This window comes from Trachemys scripta, chromosome 14, assembly GCF_013100865.1.
Source record: "Trachemys scripta elegans isolate TJP31775 chromosome 14, CAS_Tse_1.0, whole genome shotgun sequence".
Classification (NCBI taxonomy): domain Eukaryota; kingdom Metazoa; phylum Chordata; order Testudines; family Emydidae; genus Trachemys; species Trachemys scripta.
The window spans coordinates 29,192,613-29,213,307 of NC_048311.1; the positions used below are offsets into that span (position 1 = coordinate 29,192,613).

The 20,695-nt window shown below is 43.9% G+C and overlaps 1 protein-coding gene across 2 annotated transcripts in view; it reads right to left on the minus strand.

The window, feature by feature from the left end:
* Positions 1-1,451: 1,451 nt before the first annotated feature.
* The window catches only part of LOC117887689 (WD repeat-containing protein on Y chromosome-like), a 54,049-nt gene continuing 34,805 nt past the window's right edge, over positions 1,452-20,695 (minus strand). For both annotated transcript variants that reach the window (XM_034790377.1, XM_034790376.1), the window contains 4 exons: positions 14,370-14,554; positions 5,797-5,930; positions 3,792-3,944; positions 1,452-1,994 (listed from right to left, as the gene is read on the minus strand). In XM_034790377.1, coding sequence (XP_034646268.1) covers positions 1,713-1,994; positions 3,792-3,944; positions 5,797-5,930; positions 14,370-14,554 — 754 coding nt within the window. In that variant the 3' untranslated portion in view covers positions 1,452-1,712. The remainder of the gene's footprint in view (positions 1,995-3,791; positions 3,945-5,796; positions 5,931-14,369; positions 14,555-20,695) is intronic.

The window sequence follows — 20,695 nt, forward strand, 5'->3', positions numbered from 1 at the left end:
TGTTTCTAAGATGCCTGTCCTGGTGGTATCTTGGGGGTGAATATTTGAATTGTAGGTAATATAACTTACATTCCTTTGAGCTACAGAACCAAGATGCCTTTGTGGGGAATAAATCTTGATTTGCATTTACCAATCCCACTTTGTAATGAAGCAGCCTGGCACCAGATTGCAGTTTTAAAGAAAAATGGCAAATTGCATGCTGGGTAATCATTAGGCCACACCCATCGCATGGTTTGTATCAGAGCTGGTCAGGAATTTTCCACTGAAATGTTTTTTTTCCCCCAATGGAAAATTCAGTTTCCACAAAATCAAAATTTTCTGTGGAAAAATTTTAAGTTTGCCCAATTTTTTCAATTTTCCATTGTGAAAATTGAAATGAAATTGTCCAACATTAACTTGCTGCTACCTAAGGTGCTGCAATGCTCCATGACAGTTGTAGCCCAGGAGCTCCGCACTGGTCGCTAACTATGGGCTGGGCTCCTGGGTCAGACTTATATCGCCCATTATGATCTCCCCTTGCAACTTTTCCAAACTGGGATTTTTCACAACTTTTAAGTCCATGAAAAATTTCAATATTTGGATTTTTTTGGTCCCACTTCAGGCTGAAAACACATCTCAAAATATCAGAATTTCGTAGAGGATGGGATTGACTTGACTCTAGTTGCGATGATCTGATGGCCCTCACTCTGAATGCAGTCATAAACACCTTTAAACCAAGCGACTGCTGTATCCTCCAGAGAAAGGTTCTCTTTTTGAATAATGCTTTGAGTCATGTTGCTTTGTTTATATTATTCTGGTTTGCTCCCAGCCTCTGGAAAGCTTACTGATGCAAACTGTACAGCGAGACTGCAGTGTCTAAGGTCACATTGATGATTTACTGAGTGTCTGCAAACAGCTTTCAACTGCTGTTCACCTTCCCCCACTTTTTTCTTTTTTTTTTTTAATAGTAAGGAGAAAATAATCATCTTCCGTCATTGCCGCTATTGCTCAATTACATGGTTATTTCTGACATGAAGATTATAGGATAATTATAGTTGAAGATACTATGATTTAACTAGATAACTAAGTATCAACATTTTATAAACTACAGGGAATTTTTTTGCTCATATGGTAATATTTAGCCTTAATTGGAGACATAATTAACCAAGTAACTTCTAAACTACATAGTAACTATCAGAGAGAATTACGAAAGAATGCAAAAATTCCCTGCAAATAAAGTGACGCTGAATCTTTCTTTGCCTGGTTTTGATTTCTCCCATTATATTCAAGACCTCATTTCAAGAGCTAAAGGAGGCTTCAAGAGGCACTTGAGATGCACAAATGATGTGGTTTGGTTTGATCTCAGCAGTTTGAGTTTTTCAAAATTGGGAGGGATAGAGATTTGAGCCACAACTGAACTGAACGTCCGAAGACTGTCAAACGTTGGAGAGATGGTTTGCCTTTTGCCCCTCACAAAATCCCATGTTAGTTGCTTTATTTTCATTATCCAGTGTAGAAATTTCACCATTTTCAAACCAAAGTACAAAAATACTCTTTTGCAATTACTTTATGTGAGTGTCAAAGAGGAATTTAGGTGTCAAAGGGATTGCTTAAAACAATGCTCTAGGGTCTAATACAAAAAAGACAAAGCATATTGCTCTAGAAATGGAATCCAGGTATTCTCTTTCAGAAGGTGCCAACACTTAGCATCTATTACAGGCTAATAGAGACAGCTACTGTGGGAACTGGGAGGGAAACTGGAAACTTTTAGCCTTTTTACTGTGGGAGAGGCTAGCTCTGGTTGGTTTAACTAATGGGGGAAGCAGAGGGGTTTTCATGTGGACTGATGACTTCTTTCTCTCACTCAGGCTGGGCTCTTCTGTCTTCTCGGCGTCCAGGTCTGGGAAGGTTAATGGTAAAGACCTTAAGTCCATCTCGGTGCTGCAGACTATGCCCTGCCTCAGCATCCGAGGGGTCATGGGTAAGTCTTGAGGTAAAGTTAATTTCTGCATCTCCTAAGACAGAAATAGTTCATAAAAATGCATAATGAACACACAGGCCAACCTCGAGAAATACATTCTATCGCATGCATTTCTATAGCGTCCATCATTTCAGCCTGGGCGTGTATGTGTCAGGATTTTGTCTGAGGGCCTGATGATGGGTGGTTCTCTAATTACAGCCAATTTCAGGGTTGAATCTCTCTGGATTTAGTTTGAGACTAGTGAAATTATTTCTGTGGTTCCAATAATCTATGTACAAGCACCCAGAGACATTGTACTTGGTGTATTTTTAAAACTCATTCAATTAAACACCCCTCCCCCCTTTCCTCTCTGGGGACTCTACAGAACGGGAGAGAAACAACAAAAGTTGATACAACCAGATTCCTCCAGTGCATTTTGTAGGGATGAATATAGATGAGCCCAAATGGCTCCTCTCCTCACCATCTCCACATCTGGAAACCCCAAACCTGTATATCCTAAACAGAGGGGCATTTGGGGTGAGAAGTAACTTTCTCCCTGGCCATGGACACAGTCTTCCCTCCGCTTACAAGTGGAAATGGAATCTGGGGCCCATAGAACCTAGCAGCTCCATTTACGCCTGTGTTGATGCTGTCAGGATAATGTGTGGCCTTTAATAACTGTAGAGATGAATTTCTAAATATTCTGGCTAAGGGCCAGAATATTGCATTTCTAGGTGCCAGGTTTTACATCTGCCTTGCACATGTACTGACAAAAAACTGTGTGATACATGTGTTTTGAAAAATGCATATTTCATATCTGTAATGACAAGTATTTCTGTTATAATACATACAAATGTATTAGGGGATGAAGCTCCTGGTTGGGAATTAAGATTTCTAATATTCGCTCTGTCGCTAACTCACTATGTGGCCTTGGGCAAATCACTTAACCTCTTTGTGCTTCAACTTTCCTATCTGTAAAATTGGGAACTACATTATTTATCTGTGTGCCTCGGAGGGTTATTTTGTAGATTAACTACTTGACATTTATACACCACTTAGCATGTACACACTGTTCATATTTGCAGAGTATAATTATATCATAAATATATTAAAGATCAGGAGGTGCTCAGATAGCATGATAATGGGGGCCAGACAGAGAGAGATTTCAAACATGAAAAAATTTATCTAAATTAAACAAGTATTGTAAGAAATCTCTGAAGGAATGAAGATTCTCTTTGAAAGGAGTGCAGCCAACTCAAATTTGACTCCACATTTAATTTTTGTACAAGCAAGTTTTTAACCCAAGCAAGGATCAAGAAAAATGTTCCCACGATATTTTCTTTTAAACAAATTCAAATATAAACTATTATTTTTACGAAATCAATATCACCCAGGCCTAGCTTGCAAACAGAAGCCTGGAAGCGATGCTAAACAAAAGCGAAAGTGAGGCCATTCATTTTCATTTTCCAAGAAGTAAACAAACAGAAAATAAATAAAATAAAATAAAAAAATAGATTTTTAAAATTCTTTTCATTTTAATCTATGGTGTTGTTAGAAAGGTAGGTAGGTAGTGTGACTCTGCTATAGATTATGATTTTTAAGTTGATGCTAACCCATTAACAAACAGCTGGGTGATTTACTTACTTCCTTACTCCTTTTGTAGTGAAGTTTATGAAGAAACGATTAAACCTTACAGGAAAAGCCGCAAGGAAAATATAATGAAAACAGCCAGGAGTCATTGACTGGCTGATTCTGAAAATGCTGTTGGAATGGCTATTGGCAGGAGGGGCCTTGGCCACTGGGGGGCTGGTTTGTATTTAATGTAAAACTACCTGGAGGGAAGGACACTTACCGGGGTTGCTAGTGCATGAAAAGGTGAACAGAGTGTCCCAAACCGGTTGAATTTGTTAGCATTGATAGCCCCAAACACACGCCGACGGGCTTTCCTTCCTGTAATTCTTTTCACCAGGTCATTTTCCAGATGGTGTCTGAAAAGGCTCTGCCACTGAAAAGGGAAAAAAAAAAACTGGGTTGCAACGGCGATGATGCCATCACACTAATTTAAAGCCTATCTCCCTTTTCAGAATGAGGGAACATTGATTCACGTTGGAAACAACTAAATCCACCCCCAGAGCTGCCCTCTTCCTAAAGCTCAGAAGCAGAGGGCATCAATATCACTTAATGGAAACGCATGACAATGGTTTTATAACATCAATAGATCCCCTTCCCAAAGGAATGCTAATTACAGCTCAACTTCAGTGGCTAAAGTGTAAAACGGACACACTATTCTATGTATGATTATGTCCCCAAAACTCCAATATATGCCAGCCACTGGAGAGAAATAAACACAATGCCTGGCCCATGCCCCAAAGAGTTTACACTCCTATGGTCATATAGAGTCCCATGGGTTCCTGGTGGACATCTGCATGGAGCTCATTGTAGGATCCACCAAGCAAAGATGATAGATGAGATTGGAGAGGAGGGACAAGGAGACAACAGGATTCATGGGATTATAAAGCCAGAAGGATTCATTGTGATCATCTATTCTGATCTCCTATATATCACACACCATCTGAGTTGCTCACTAAGGAATGGGACATCTCAAAGGTTCCACCACGTGTTTTTGGTTCTGTTTATTGTTCTTTTCCCTGCTCACTTCTCACATCCTTCCCAGCAGAAGTGAAATTTGAGGAGGGAATTGAACATGGTGAGGGACGTGGCAAGGTGACCTGGTTTTGGGAGGGTGTTCCCAGGTTCAGGGGACGCATTGAAGAAGGAAGAGACACATAGCGGTGGTTGCTGATTTTAGAGAAATTACGCAGTTTTCTTTCTTTCTTCCTGGTGGTGTGACTTTTAGTGATTGGCAGTTCTGGACTGATCGCCCTGGAGATGGTCATTTCTCTATATCTACAGAACAGCTATAGAAGAAGCGATACAAGCTTCCCCCACCCTGGTGCTTCAGCCATGGCCTGGAGAGAGCAGACCTCCAGGAGTGAAAGGGCAGCTCTCAGTCTCCTTGGCCCATGTAATCCCTGGCCTTTTTACTGAGAATGCCGAGAAGATTGCAAATTAGTGCTAGTGGAGATATGTCCACTGGAAAATGGACCGAGTTGACCCATCTCATTTCATAAAGGCTACAGAACAGGCTTTGGATGGAAGTAATTTCAATCATTATGGATGTGGGCTAATTCCACTGCTTGCAATCCATTACAGTTGGAACAAACTACCAAGGGAAGTGGTGGATTCTCCATCTCTTCCAGTCTTCATATGAAGACTGGCTGCCTTTCTGCAAAATATGCATTAGTCAAATGGAAGTTATTGACCTCGGATATACGAATGGTCCCTTCTGGCCTTAAAATCTATGAATCACCAACCCTCTGTGCCACCCAAAAATTCACATTTTACAACGGCATTAACCACCTGAAGAAGAGGTACAGAAGAATACATAAGAATGGAGCATTTGTTATCAGACCTTGGAGATTACTGTTATCTGCATTTCCTTATTAAATATAGTTCAGCTTTGCTGCCTCACACAGGAATAAAACCTACTGGCTATTACTTTAAGAAACCATCCATTATTATTATTATTATTTTAAAAAAACCACCATTCAACAGTCTATTTGCTCTTGTGTTTGCAATAGATTGGATTGCTCTGCATAATCCGCAAACCGTTCCCTGTACATGACTTTTTTTGGCTTGCCTATCTGAAGCAATCCCCAATGCTTTATCGCTTTGTGTGTCTTTTAATTAACCTGAGCTCATGGAAGATTCTCTTATCTTAAGCTGCAGGGTTTTACCCTTCAGTGGAATGGCAGAGTGTCAAGGTCAGAGATAGGCGAAAGATCTCACAGACTCACCTCGTGTTTTCTTTGATTTGAGGTACCGGTGAACGATTGTGGCGTAGTCAGGCGGCTTTGCACCGTATCCTCGGCAGAAATCTGGCTGGGGGATGTGGATGGATGGGCACCATCCGCTCTTGGTAATTGGAACTCTGTAGAGAGAGAATAGGGTCAGCAGGTGGCACTGTATGGTAGAACATGTATAGTATTTCTTAAAGGCATGGGCAGTTCTGTCAGCTTCTTCTTTAGTAAAAAGCAACAGAGGGTCCTGTGGCACCTTTGAGACTAACAGAAGTATTGGGAGCATAAGCTTTCGTGGGTAAGAACCTCACTTCTTGTCTGAAGTATGCATCCGAAGAAGTGGGCTGTAGTCCACGAAAGCTTATGCTCTAATAAATCTGTTAGTCTCTAAGGTGCCACAAGTACTCCTGTTCCCCCTGATACTTGACACCTTTCTTCTTTAGTGGAATCCCAGCAAAACAAGGCAATGGCCTAAAGCGGAGCAGGGACCACACACACCAAGTGCTAAATACCACATGACTCAGGAGAGGAATCACACCTCTTTATTATGTGGATTTAGCTTCCTAACACTGTCACTGCCTGATAAGCATCACCAGACCTTCGTTTTCCCATTTGACTCACTGGCTTCTGGAACACCTGTGTAATTGCCATAGGTGCGAAGACTCTGTGCGTGTTAATATTGCTTGAAGCACTTATCAACCTAACTAAAAAAAGAACCAGACTGTTGAACGTGGAGTCACACTCGGCCGGGCTCGGTCAAAAATGACTTGGGCCTGTTAGTTCTTTGCATTCGAGCCAAATCGTAGCTTCATTATCAACAGCTGCCCCCTCCCATCTCAGCATCCTTCCTGGATTTGAAAAAGTTTGCTGGTTTGAAAGCCTCTGTGGGCATTTACAAATGGAAAGGTTTGTTGCTGCAGCCAGGCTGCGGTGTGATGAGACCTCTTTGGAGCTCAGCGCACAGCACCTTTGCATGAGCAGCTGCTGAGGCGTGATGGGCAGAGCCAGCGCTCAGCTGGGAGACCAAGGAATGCAGGTGCCACAGGAAGCAGTGATGAAATGATTCAGTAAGCGTGTCTGATCTTTCCGAGGTGATGCTCATCCAACACTCCAGCATGGTTTGGGATCACTGTGCGGACAGAGGTCAGCAACAATTCCATTTCAGTCTTTGACAGAGGCGGGGTTTTGGCCTCTGTAGTCTGACAATTGCTTTCTGTCTATTTAAACAGCTGTTGCAACTGGGAAGCATGCTGCTTCCTTTCCTGTCCCAAACCATGCAAGGTGCTGTTTGCTGTGAAACAGATGCTGCATTTCAACCCAGAGCTGGCTGCACTTCAGTAATGCTTGAAGGGATTCCCGTGCAATTTGTCCGTCTGCTTTCGAAAGGGACAATAACGGATAGTTAAGGTCCGGTCCAAAAGAAATGTTTCCATGAATTATGCAAATTCCAGTTTGAATTCTCCCCCCCCCCACCCTCAGGGATACATTTAAAACAACCCCCATCGCCTGTTTACAGCTGGGTAGAGCATGGCAAATACAACTGGCACAAATATTTTTGACAAAAATGTCAACGCCAAATCGTTTCATGGAGATACATTGATTTCAACTACATGTTTGACAGGAAGGCTTCAGAGGTCCAGGGCTCTCTGGTCCCATCTGACTAAATTGAGGGAGCGAGCAACTTGAATGGAAAAACCTGACCTTTTCTATCCACAATTCTGTTTCACAAAAACACATTTTGAAACCTCGAAAGTTGTCATGAAACTGAATCGGCCTCCTCCAGCCAGCTCGTGTGAGATGGTTAGAAACACAAATGAAAATCACACCGGTCTGTATTCATTGGACGCTCCCCTCAGCCCAGGCAAACAGCCAACAGCCCAGCCCACAAACCCTGACCCTCTGCTCAAGGGTTCACAGAGCCAGGATCCTAGGTCAGCCCATTACAGAACTAGGGCTAGAGATTTGAAATTTGAATATAAACCTGAACTGCCTTAAAGTTCATGAGGGGCTTGGAGGGGTGGGGGGAAAGAATCAGACCCATGTCTAATAAGTTGGAAAAGTGCATGAAATTGTTAACATTCCTTCACCTTTAACAATCAATGGTTTATTAGAACATAGGGAAGGGTATTTGTTCCCCAAGCACCTGCTATTTCGCCTGGCAGTGCCCCTTTAAGCTTCTGAAGTCCTTTGGGATGAAACGTGCCAAATAAGTGCAAGACATTAATTAGTTTTATTAAAGATGATGATACAAAGACAAATATCTTCGGACTCTGCCAAGCCTCCTTCGGGAGGCCCCAGACTGACAGAGACTAAGCGAGGTATCGAACAGTCACTAAAGTTCAAACATTTGGAGCGTGGTAGGGAGAGAGACCATCTCTGCATCGCTGTGGGACAGACATTCACCTGCCCTTTCCATATAGGGTGGGGTCCCTGAGAGGAGAGAGCTTCTCTTCTCCCCTCCCCTGACTGCCTCTCCACCCCTAGGCCTCCTCACCTTGCCTCATGAGACCTTAGGTCCAATCCTCTGGTGCGGCTTTTTTCCTCCTCCCCACCCCGCTTGTTGGATATGGTTCTAGATCTGTCCCTTCCCTTCCAGGGGATGGGGATTGGTTCGCTTCCTCCCCTCCTTCCTGGCCTGCAGTTTTACATTCTTGGCTTAAACCCCTTTCTTATGGATCCTTACTCTATGCAGCCTGCATCCCTTGCTAGGCTTCAGCATGCTTGTAACGTAGTTTGTAACAGGGCGTGGACGCTAGCCCTGCACCAATCCACTAGGTAGGGTGACCAGATTGGAAGTGTGACAAATCAGGATGGGGGTGGTGGTGGGGTAATAGGTGCCTATATAAGAAAAAAACCTCAAATATTGGGACTGTCCCTATAAAATCAGGGCTCTAGTCACCCTAGCATTAGGCTGCAAGTGCATTTGAAGGTGGCTCCCAAACACAGGGCCTGATCCAAAGCCCACAGATGCCCGTCCACTTCAGGGACTCAGAGTCCTGGTTAACAGCTCCAGGGTAGACAGAGCTTGAGATCCATGAAGGCGACAGGGAGCCCACTGCTGTCACTGGCAGGTTTGCAGGAGCAGGTTTCTAGCATGGGATCCTAGCATGGGTAGCTTTTGCTTTTGTTTCCCTCTCCGACCCGTAAGGGCTGAGAAGCAGACAAAGAGGCAGACACAGCAAGGTGACTTCAGAGGATGCCCAGGGAGGTCAGAGAGAATTCGTACAGCAGAGCATGTAAAACACCGGCAGCCTCTGATCAGCCAGGCAAGGTAGGATCTGGAAAGAGAATTATGCAGCCGTGTCTGTTTGAACGAGGGAATTCGCTATTTCCCCATTTCGTTCCTCGCCTCCAATACCTGTGAGTTTTAAACAATATGCTAGGCCGGGAAAAGGCATTCTTCAGCATCGCCGGGGCTCAGTGCTGTCTAGACTTCAAAACACAACAGTGCACGCCCTTCCTTGAACTCCTGCCACTGCCTCTCTCAACATTTCCTAGACATGGAAGCTGAGAGCCCTTCGCTTTGCCAAAGTCTCAATCATGCTAACGAGCCCCTAGTTCCTGTAGCATCTGGCAATTGGTCCTGCTGAACTTACAGCAGGTGTTAGCAAAGTTCATTTCCAAAACCACATCCATCCGAAAAATTCAGCCTTCACTTCCCATTATGGAATGACAGCATCTCCCTTCAGGCTGACGGAGAGAGAGAGAGGAGCTTGGAGCAGGCTGTTCCTGGAGGCACGGCTTCCTAATAATTACGCTACGGGGGTAAGCTTTCTACTGGCGTATTACTGTCAGGGCAAATTGATGTCTAAATCCTGTCAGAAAGGAGATACCTCTCGTAGCTTGGAAGAATGTCCTCTTTTCTATAAAACCAGCTATGTCCAGAGACCCGAGGTCGCAGCTGCCCTAAATAACCTGCTCTTTCTTGCTTATGTCCTTTCCAACTTCTTATCGGTATGTTGAGGGATGTGTGGTTCTACAAATCTGGTTACCCTTAAGTGAGTTTAGATTTCTCATGTATTGAGGTGTTTGTTTAGTTTAGGGTAGAGTTTCTCACATTAGCCTTTGACTCTGTGGGTTTTCATCACAAAGAATGGGACCTGGCTGTCTCTGAGTGCAGTCCAAGTGAAGAGAGTTTATAAGGAGAAGGTACAGGGTTTGCCTAACCCCACGATCTAAGTAACTCCTTAAAACCCTGTTTCTACCCCAGTCAGGCCCTCTCTGCATTCCTTATGATGTGGCTCAGCCTGGACCCGTTAGTGCTGATAGGAGGCATTTTCCAATTGCCTCTTGTTACCCCTACAGCGTGCGTCAGGTCCATGACACATCCAACCCCTGCAGGCTTTGGTTATGTGCTGGCGAATGGGTTTGCCTCACCGCTGTTCTCCACTGGATGGACTGTCAGACCTGCTCCAGTATCAGGTCATTTCACCCTCTGGCTATCTTAGGTACTTTATAGCCCTCATAGGACTTCACGGTTATTAATGGCTTTTATCTCACCACACTCTGTAAGGCAGGGAAATAATAGCCTCCGTTTTAGAAATGGGGAACTGAGGCACGCAGTAGGTTGAGTGACTTGCCCCATATGACACACCGTGAGCCTGTAGCTGAACCAGGAATTGAACCTATTTCTTTTGAGTCTTAGTCCAGAACGCTAATTGCGAGGCCCTTCTTCCCTCTAGTGACATGCCCCTAGGAGGGATAGAACCAAAACTAACACTACAGGTCATTTAGCTCATGTAACAGAGGCTTATGTTTTTGGAGCTCAAGGTGTCAGTTGCCATGGAGTGTCCTGTGATTATTTTCAGAAGTGACTAGAGATTTTGAGTGTCTCAATTTTTGGGTGCCTAACTTGGCACCCCTTAAAGGGGCCTGATTTCCAGAAGGTGGGTGTTCAGCACTTTCTAGAAACCAGGTCCCTTTAAGGTATATGAAACCAGGCAGCCCCAAATGGAGGCAACCAGAATCACCACTCACTTTAGAAACTTGAAGCCCTGAGACTCCAAAATTTTGACCCAGAGAAAAACACACTCAGCAGAGACAATTTCTCAGGTGTTTGATCACGATGGAGCTGATTCCAGCCCCACAGCTCTGAGCCGGCAGCTGGCAGCTCTAATCTGATAGGCTAGAAAAGTAACACAAATCAATGAAAAGCTCCACATTAGGACTCCGACTGTCTGATGTAGATTTGACTGTGTGTGATAGATAATGTGTCTGCTTTAAAAAAAAAACACAGGTCACGCGTGAATATGAAGGGTGTGTTCGTCTAATGGCAGGACACCGAACGGTAATTAAAACATTCAGCAAATGGGAACCGACCAGCAAACACTTAAGTGGCCTAAGCCCATCTAATACAAAGAAGGCGGAAGGTGCACCTGCTAAGCAGAAAGGCAATAATCCTATTGCCTTCCATTCCACAGCACCTTCCATCTAAGGAGCTGAAACCAGTCTCATTAATTCAGTTTCCCCCGCAAGGTGGGTTTTCCACATGGGGATGCAGAGGCACAGTGTGTAAGTCATGCAGGAAATCTGTGGCAGAACCCGGGAATCCTGGCTCCACGTTTCCCGCGCTAGTGCCTATCCAGCCTGTCACCTGGTACTTAACGGCTTGATCGTGAGCACAGGAGGCAAAGAAAAGAGGCTCTAATTGCTCACTGTTCGAGCGGCTTGTGGATTTGGATAGGGAAACACATCCAGATATAAAATGCTGCAGTGTATTGTGAGCTCTCCAAAGCAGCAAGATGGCAGATTTCTCTGTCCTCCCAGACAGCTGGAACAGATTTTACATTTGACAAAAAAAAGTCTGATCTATGGGCTTCCAAACAGCACTCTGGACAAAGCGCTTATGTGTGTTTTAACAAACATGTTCATGAAGGCAGGGTTTGCGGCCAGCCCACTAAGAGTTGGCTGCAAGTTGCTCCTAACTTGGACGGAAAAGTGCAGAAAATCTGTGTCCAGGCTAAACAAATCTGAGCACATGTACCCGTTCAGCCTTGAATCTCGGAAGCCGTTGACCGGCCAGTAGCTCCAGGTGGTCAGAATTTGCAGTCTTGCTGGTTGATTTCTATAGGGCCATTTCAATTCAGACCCCAAACAATGATGTGGGTGCTGTTCTGCACACCCCTCTCACTTAGATAACTGCACAGTTATTACCATCTTCATGCAGCACAGTGCCTGAAACTTCAGAGCAAGGCAAATCAACCCTTTTAGGTCCTCACCCAGCAAAGCACTTAAGCGCTTGCTTCATGCTAAGCATGTTCTTAAGTCCATCTCTATTCTGCACTGAAACATGTGCTTAACTTTAAGAACAGACTTCAGTTCCCTTGACTTCAGTGGGTTTTAAACAGCTGCTTACGTGCTTTGCTGAGCTGGCACCTTCATGCATCTGACCTATTATGTAATACTATCCATAGATCTGGGATTTCCTTCCTGAGCCCCATGGTGATCAGGTGGCATGAAGCATGAGATTTAACTTCCCTGATCTGATCATGCATATGGCAATAATGGTAATCCAATTATCTAGCCTTTTAAAAATGCAGCCACACTATTTGACTTTCTGCTCCAGAAACGCAGAGTTCACAGTGAATATATTTCTGTTCATTTGGGAAGATCTGAAAGTATTTCCATGGTGGGCATTTGTTCAGTTTAATGTGTTCTAGGGGTCACTGTGTGTCCCCCCTCCACTCCTTGGCTAGGAATTTTCTGGGCAGTGTTGATTTTTTCCCTTAGTATGTTTTTAGTTAGCTTTTTTTGTTGTACCCAAAGACCTTTGGGTGTTGGCACCACATCATGAGAATATTTTATTATTATTTATCACAGTTATGAATGCGACTCTGTTTACTGCATGGCCCCTAATGATTTACACAAATTCCTGGAACCCATATTGTGCAAAGTGAACGGAAACCTCACAGCTGTGCATTCCTTCAGTGAAAAGTGCAGTCCGGTTCCAGTCTGTTTCTTAGCAATAAGTCAAGCCTGTGCAATCTATGGAACAGCTTGGCAGCCGCGTAAAACTGTCTGACTGTTAGAACAATTTGTTGCTCACTTATTCTGGGTCCTGCCCTGAAGTCCTGACTCCAGTAAACCCCCACCCCTCCATTTCCAATATTTGCCAATTGGCTTCACTGAGTTTTGACTGTGCGAAGACTTCAAGATTGGAGTCTTAGGAGCACTTCTGACGCTTTGAAAATGACAATTTTTTTTTTACTCAGCAATTGCAGAACATTCAGATCATTTTAAAGAGGAGGCAAACAAGCAGCAGACTGGGATTTGGCTGAAGTAATGAATTCAGCTCTTCACAGCCTCACTAGGTCTACATTTCTCCCTGGAACCTAATTAAATTACTTTAATATCCATCTTTCAGCACCTTTTGTGAAGCGGGATGACAAACAATGAGTCACTCTATTTTATAATTACATAAATGTTAACTTATTTTAAAAGAGACACATTTGGGGCCAGATCCTAAACTTTCCATCTGGCTACTTTGGGCTGCACAGACAGCACAGAACAGCCAGGAACCTGGTCTAGACGGCAGTGGGGGATTCCCAAGGTATACAACAGCATCTCCCAAAGTGCAGGTTGTGCTGGACTAACTGGGGGTGGAGAGCCATGAAAGTGTATGGAGTGACCTGGGTAGGTTGTAACAACGCATGGCATGGGTACAAGGGGATCAGTGGATTACATTTTTTCCTGAAAGGGGAGGGAATTATCCTTCAAAAGTCTGAGATATGCTGGCATGGGGAAAAGGCAACATGGCGGGAATGGGGAACAGATGGGAGGAGGACCAAGGGTGGAGTGTACTGTGCTCTAGCTGATCCTCACCTGTGCAATGGCCGTAAGGGCTCAGAACAAACCAGCCTGTCCAAGAGTGGCCCTTAGGCTGTTCTAACTTGTACTGGGGGCTGGTTTCACCCCTGGCTGCCCCCAGGAATGGGGAAGGTGTATTGCAGCCATCTTTGCCCCCTGCTCTGTCAGTTGCACAGAGAGTATGGTGTGAGGTGGAGAAATTGGAAAGGGTCCAAAGAAGAGCAACAAGAATGATTAAAGGTCTTGAGAACATGACCTATGAAGGAAGGCTGAAAGAACTGGGTTTGTTTAGTTTGGAGAAGAGAAGACTGAGAGGGGACATGATAGCAGTTTTCAGGTATCTAAAAGGGTGTCATGAGGAGGAGGGAGAGAACTTGTTCACCTTAGCCTCTAAGGATAGAACCAGAAACAATGGGTTTAAACTGCAGCAAGGGAGGTCTAGGTTGGACATTAGGAAAAAGTTCCTAACTGTCAGGGTGGTTAAACACTGGAACAAATTGCCTAGGGAGGTTGTGGAATCTCCGTCTCTGGAGATATTTAAGAGAAGGTTAGATAAATGTCTATCAGGGATGGTCTAGACAGTATTTGGTCCTGCCATGCGGGCAGGGGACTGGACTCGATGACCTCTCGAGGTCCCTTCCAGTCCTATAATCTATGATTCTATGAGGTCTCACTGTCCTCCCAGAAGAGCTGAAGTTAAGGGCTAACTCTTGAGAATATGCTCCTGATTCTTAAGGCGGGCCCCATTGCGGGCAAACACTTACCCTGCAGTTGCTCTCTCTCCTCCATTGTGCTTCCCCCATTGATCTCCTGGTTTACCTTCTCTTCTGTCTCTCCCTCCACATTTCTGACAAGCTCCTCTGAACTGAAGAGCCGCCCATCAGTATATGCCAGCTGCTTGATTGGCGTTCGTTTTTTCTTGATTTCTTTTCTCTCACTCCAGGGGTCCCTGATAAAAAAAAAGGGAAAATAAAAAGATGCTATTGCTAGAGTGGGTTAAATATCTGTAACCAAACCTGGGACTGATCATCACAGTCAGCCAGAGAAAACGTGAAACCCAAACCCTGTTTCTACAGAAGGAAAAGACAATGCTCTGGTTGACTTAAGTAGTGGTAGATGCCATAAAGAACATGGAAAGAACTGCCTCACGTGTTATTCCATATGGTAATAAGATATCTAGCCATATTGGTAACTCAGAGTGTGGCAGGGATCCTTAAAGGCAGAGCTGTGTGAAAAGGGGAAAAGTATCACCCCACCTGCTATATCAGCCCAGGTCATTTCCCAGCCTGAAAAGTTCACTTTTCATTAAACGCATTGAAACTTGGAAAAGTCAGCGCAGTTTGACACAAAAATTCATCTTCACTGGAATGAAACTTCACATGTCCAAAACCAGTGGGTTTGCTCAAAGATACTATTGCGCAGAAATCCACGACATTTCCCCCCCGCTCCCCATCTGGACCAGTTCCATGAAATCAAAACCGAATGTGAAAACCTCAAATATTGCGAATGTCACTGCAAATATATCACATGGCCGTACGTAGCCCTGTGGCCAACGTAGGAACACTACAGAAGTAGAAATTCAACAGTGTAAGCTCGGAAGAGGTTAAAGCCACGACAGAAGACAGTCCCAGCTCAATAATAAATTGGATTTATTGGTTGAATTTTATGGACACTAGTCAGATAACGATGCCTTTGAACAACAGTAGCAATGCTTGAGCTGCAGAGTCCAACCTTGACCTGACAGTAGTTTTAAAACCGGCCTATTAACTGGAATGGTGTGATACTTGGTTTATACCTAAGTTTACCAAATGCCTTCTCTTTATATTGCACTTTTGTCTCAGCTTGTGGTTGCAAAGCCAGTAGAGGTGACTTACCTGCAATCCCCCACGCCACCCAGTCGCAACAAACGGCAAGGTGAGAACAAAACAGAAGTGCTTTCCCACAGGAAGTGGGCCAATTCAAGGGGAGCTGAACAAGCTAGACTTTCTGGAGTTTGTTCGGTTGAGAAGATGGGTAACTTCTACTAAGAACGTCTTCGTGAGAGAATAAGCTTAAACCAGACTGTTCTCGCTATGTAATATTCACTTCTGTCTGAAGCTGTCCACTGCGATTATAGGTGGCAAATAAAATAGACTAAGGTAATGTATGGCCACTCGTTTCTCTTCTGAAAAGGAAATTCCTCGGGCCAGATTCATTACAGTCGCATAAGCAGGCACAGCTCCCCTGAAGGCCATTGCGTTGAGCCAACTTAAGTCAGCCCAGAGTCCAAAACTTCCCGACAGCCTGGAAGCCATGACAGGATCAGACATTTCATCCATTCCCACGGCTCTGAAAGAATTCAGATTCTCCATCTAATAGTCATACACAGCCGGCTAAATGACTATGCTTGCTGGGAGAGGCAAGTTGGCATAATGCTCCTGGGCCCAGCATGACTCCATGGGTGGTTAGCTTGGTCCCCGGCCAAAGCAATGAAATTGGAAGGAAGTATGTGGCTTCTCTTTGGTACTTTGTGGTTTGACCATCTGCAGGGAACTTGAGTAGGCGAGCATCTCTCTCTTTCTGCCCACCCCCTCCTCCACAGCAGACCAACAGCCAAGGAGCAGTGATAGTCTCTATCACTATAATAAATGACACTTCTGTAGAGCTTGCCAACCGAGGATCTCAAAGCACTGGCAAGCCTGCACTTGGAACACTGCACTCAGCTCCGGCACCTCAGTAACAGAAAGATGTAGAGGAAAGAACAGCAGCAAAATGATTGCTGGATTGGAGGGGCTGGTTTATGGGGGATGAGATAATCATCTATAGTATCAGAGGTGTGCAAAGGATGGAGACGAATGGAGGGCATAATTATGGGTAATGGGATGAAGGTAAGAAAAGGAGCATTGACGATATCAGGGGAGTCTTTCTGGCAGTGAGATTTATGAAATAGTGAAAGAGTCTTTCATTGGGTGTGGCAGAGGCCTCATCAAGTGGCAGGAAATTTTAATCTAGGAAATAGGTCTACACCAGCAGGAGAGGCACTGGACAAGTGAGATGAGTGTTGTAACTCTAATTTCTGTGATTAATGTGGAGATCATCATTAGGGGTTACAATCAGGGAAAACTTTTTAAAATCAGTGTTTCCATTAGATGCCTATTTTTCTAGGGTAACCCATACCTTCCCTCCCATCTCCCCCAACTTTTGCTTTGGCCTGAAACGTACTCGTACGTGGCCAGAGATAAATGTTTTCTGAATACAGTTGAGGAGGGTGGGGAGGGAAAAGTACATTCATGTCATTTTTAAGATGCAAGATTACAAAAGGCTAAAAAATAGATGTTTGTGGTTTCTGAAGCCATTTGGCATTCCTGGGTGGGAGTTGATGAGGCTCTGGGTTTTTGTTATTATTTAGACACCCTTACATTTTGCAGGGCTATTTCTCTTCAGTGTGGGTACGTGTGGGTAGTAAAGCAGAGGGTATTTTGGGGAAAAAAAACAAAGTTAAAAATGGCCTGGTTATCGAGTTTACAAAAGTGCTCATTGCATGTGCAACCACTTGTTTTGTTTTTTAAAAGGAGCTCAAATTTGCTGTAGATTTTGAGGATGTGGACATGCAATACCAAAACGCAATGAAATATATACGGGAAAACAACTGAAGCACGCTCCTCTTGAGCTGAGATCCCGAAGAATATATTTCATACTTCATTATGCAGTTCCTGATTTATGTTAGCTTGTATCTAGTACTGTGTGACCACGGGGAGTGTGGGTTTGTACAAGAGTCAGCTAAACCTTCTGGTGGGCTCAGGTTGGATTGTTTCAAGGTTGAGATAAAGGTCCACACAAAGAACTCTCTGCTGGATTCACTGAACTCTTAAACTCATAGAGCAGTGTTGATCCAATATGCTGTGCTCTGATGGTCACCATATAAGTTTTAGTAACTGTTGCACCAAATTCAATTCTTGTGGGTATCTAGTTATACTTTGAACCTCATCAGCAGCACTAAGGATTCCCACTAAATCCTGCATGCTCAGAAGAGAATCCTATTCACTAGCATCAAGGGTTAAGTGGCTTTTGACCTCTCTGTTTCTGTCCCTATTAGTGCCCAGCATACTTCTAATCTATCCTAGGACAATTAGTGTGGATCTTATTCTTCCTGATTCAGGCTATGTCTACACTACCGCAGGATCGACACTGCTGCGATCGATGCACCGGGGGTCAATTTAGCGGGTTTAGTGAAGGCCCGCTAAATCGACGGCAGACTCCAGTACTCCAACAGGAACGAGAGGAGGAAGGTAGATTGATGGGAGAGCATCTCCTGTCGACCCAGCATGGTGTAGACACCACAGTAAGTCGACCTAAGCTACGTCGACTCCAGCTACGTTATTCCCGTAGCTGGAGTAGCGTAACTTAGGTTGACTTACCGCAGTAGCGTAGACGGTGTTGACTCAATGTCAGTCCAGTAAGTCAAGAATTATTTCACTTCTTTCTGTTTCTTTCTCCCAGCATCGGACAATTAAACACTATCTTCTCGAACAGTAACAGTCAACCGCTCAAGTTGTGGGCTCAGTTACACTGGTGTGAAAATCCAGAGTGACTCTGCTAATTTCAGTCGGATCACTCTGGATTTACATCAGTGTAACTGAGAGTAGTGTTTGGGCCACAGTTTTCATGTCACAGACAAAACTTAGAGAGAAACAGTCACTCCATCAGATTTTGTAAGAGAAATAAATAACTACACTTCATTCTCCCAGTAGCACTGCCATGCTGTGTGACAGTTTCCTGAAGGAGATATTCTTATGGCTGCAGAAGTTTGCGCTCAGATGCTGGACAAATCTCTCTTGATCAGAGGTGACACCGTTATAAGAGATGCACATTCTTTACTTGCCAGGTTCAAGCACTTACTAACTATTGACTCTCAGGTATTCTCTGATCTGAACGTCTCAAAACACACAAACATTACAATTTCCTTTTTCCTAGTCCCAAAGTACATACTGACTTGTCTAATAAGTGCATCCCATTTGATATTCTCTTTACCCATTACTTCTTTAAAATGGAAGAAAAAGGACTTCTGTTAAATTTCCAATTAACCCTCTTTGGTCAACTAATGCTTCCTTGTAAAACCTTAATATCGCTAGTTTTCCTCTCAGGTTAATTAATATTTGATTAGTCATCTGGAAAGGTCATGGATGTTTATCAATAATATCAGTGAGATGATTGTCTTCCAAAAATTATAGTATCTGTAGAATAATTAGGTCTTCTTAATATCAGCTAGAACACAGATCTTAACTCTTTTGCGGTGAGTGGAAATTAATTTTGTTTGGCTATGAAAGAATTAATCCCAACTCACAGGGTAGGTTTGTCCAAAGCTTCTTTGGTATCATTTTTTCTATCTGACTTTTCCTTTGTGAACACAATGCTTTTTTTTCTGGGTGAAACAATTGGATTTGTGGAAAGAAAGTGGGAGAACTTAGTACAATAGGCCTGACTTTGGTGAACATTGTTGATCTGAATCCTCTGCTGCTTTCGGGGACTGGAGGGAGATTGAAAAATCTGGAACTTGATGAAACACTGTTTAGAACTGTGGCTATTAAGAAAAGCTGGACTCAAGTAATTTACAAAGCATCTGATAACCTTTTCAGAGCTCCCGTCTGCTTCAAATTTACAGTGTTTATTCGCTTCACCTCTAGTTCTAGCCCAGTGTAATCAGTTGACAAATCTTCAGCGACTTTAGTTGGGAGCACATTTGAAAGGTACGGGTCTGTTGCTTGCACATGCAAAATTTTCAAAAAAGATTTACTTTTGCTACTTCCTCGCACGTTCCTCCCAGTTGCTGGTTTACTGAATATACCCAGTACAAGGACTAGATTTATAGAGCATCTGCCTTGCCTTTGGAGAAGACTCTGAATGTAGATTATTCCAGGAATCAGCAACAGAAATACTGTAGGGGGCCATAGTTTCTTGGGCAAGGCTGGCAGGGGGCATGCAGTTGAAACAAGAATTACTGAGGTGACTCAGTATGGGAGTATGGGAATTCCAGAGAGAATTTTAAATCAAAAGCACAAATCCGTAAAGCTTCGCAATGATGGCTTTTTCCCCATTCTGGACTCAGGTGCCTTTCAGCCAGCATGCAGCCCGTGGGTGTGTCTGTACTGAGCTTCTCCGGCAAACATTTCCCTCTGCAGCTAACACAGCTGCAGCTCCTTTCTTGTAGAGAGCCTTACTATGTGCATGGCCCCCACAGCCATTGGTGTTTTGAATGCTGTGTCATTTTGACTTGCTCTGAGAGCAGACTTCTTGTTAAAAATACCACCTTGCCAGGGCTTCCACTTCAGTTAACACGAGGGGAATGGCACGGATGTGAGCAACAGTGGGAAATTTTTGCCCCCACAAAACCCTTTGTGTAGACGGCTCGTGAGCATCAGCAGCAGTAGGGGAAGAGTAAAGGGTGTCAGGGGAGATGCTTTCAGGGGGACAAGTGTGGCCAATGCTCACAATTGAGTTCATGATTTTTCTTTGTTTCCCCCAAAGCACCAGCTCCTGGAGTCATATGATTACATAATAATCTCATCTTCCATTAAAAAACAGTAAGTTTCTAGTCCTCGTGGTTGAGGAGAAAAGGTTGAAAATGTGAACCTTTAAAGGCGCCAGTACAAAAAGGCAAATTGAAAGAACCCCGAATGTATCATTTTAATAATCTCAAGGTTTTTATGTTAAGCTCATGATTGGAGAGAGAGGGGGAAGAGTAAGATTAACTCAACTGAGTTTAACTGACACTGTGGGATCAAGCTGATGAAAGAGGATTTTCTCACCTACCCTAAAAAAAGCAACAGAGGGTCCTGTGACACCTTTGAGACTAACAGAAGTATTGGGAGCATAAGCTTTCGTGGGTAAGAACCTCACATCTGAAGAAGTGAGGTTCTTACCCACGAAAGCTTATGCTCCCAATACTTCTGTTAGTCTCAAAGGTGCCACAGGACCCTCTGTTGCTTTTTACAGATTCAGACTAACACGGCTACCCCTCTGATACTTGTCACCTACCCTAGTAGAGCTCTCCTCAGCAGGTCATCACATCTGCAGAGCATCCTCTCATTTTCCGGCTTATTTAAGCAGGAGA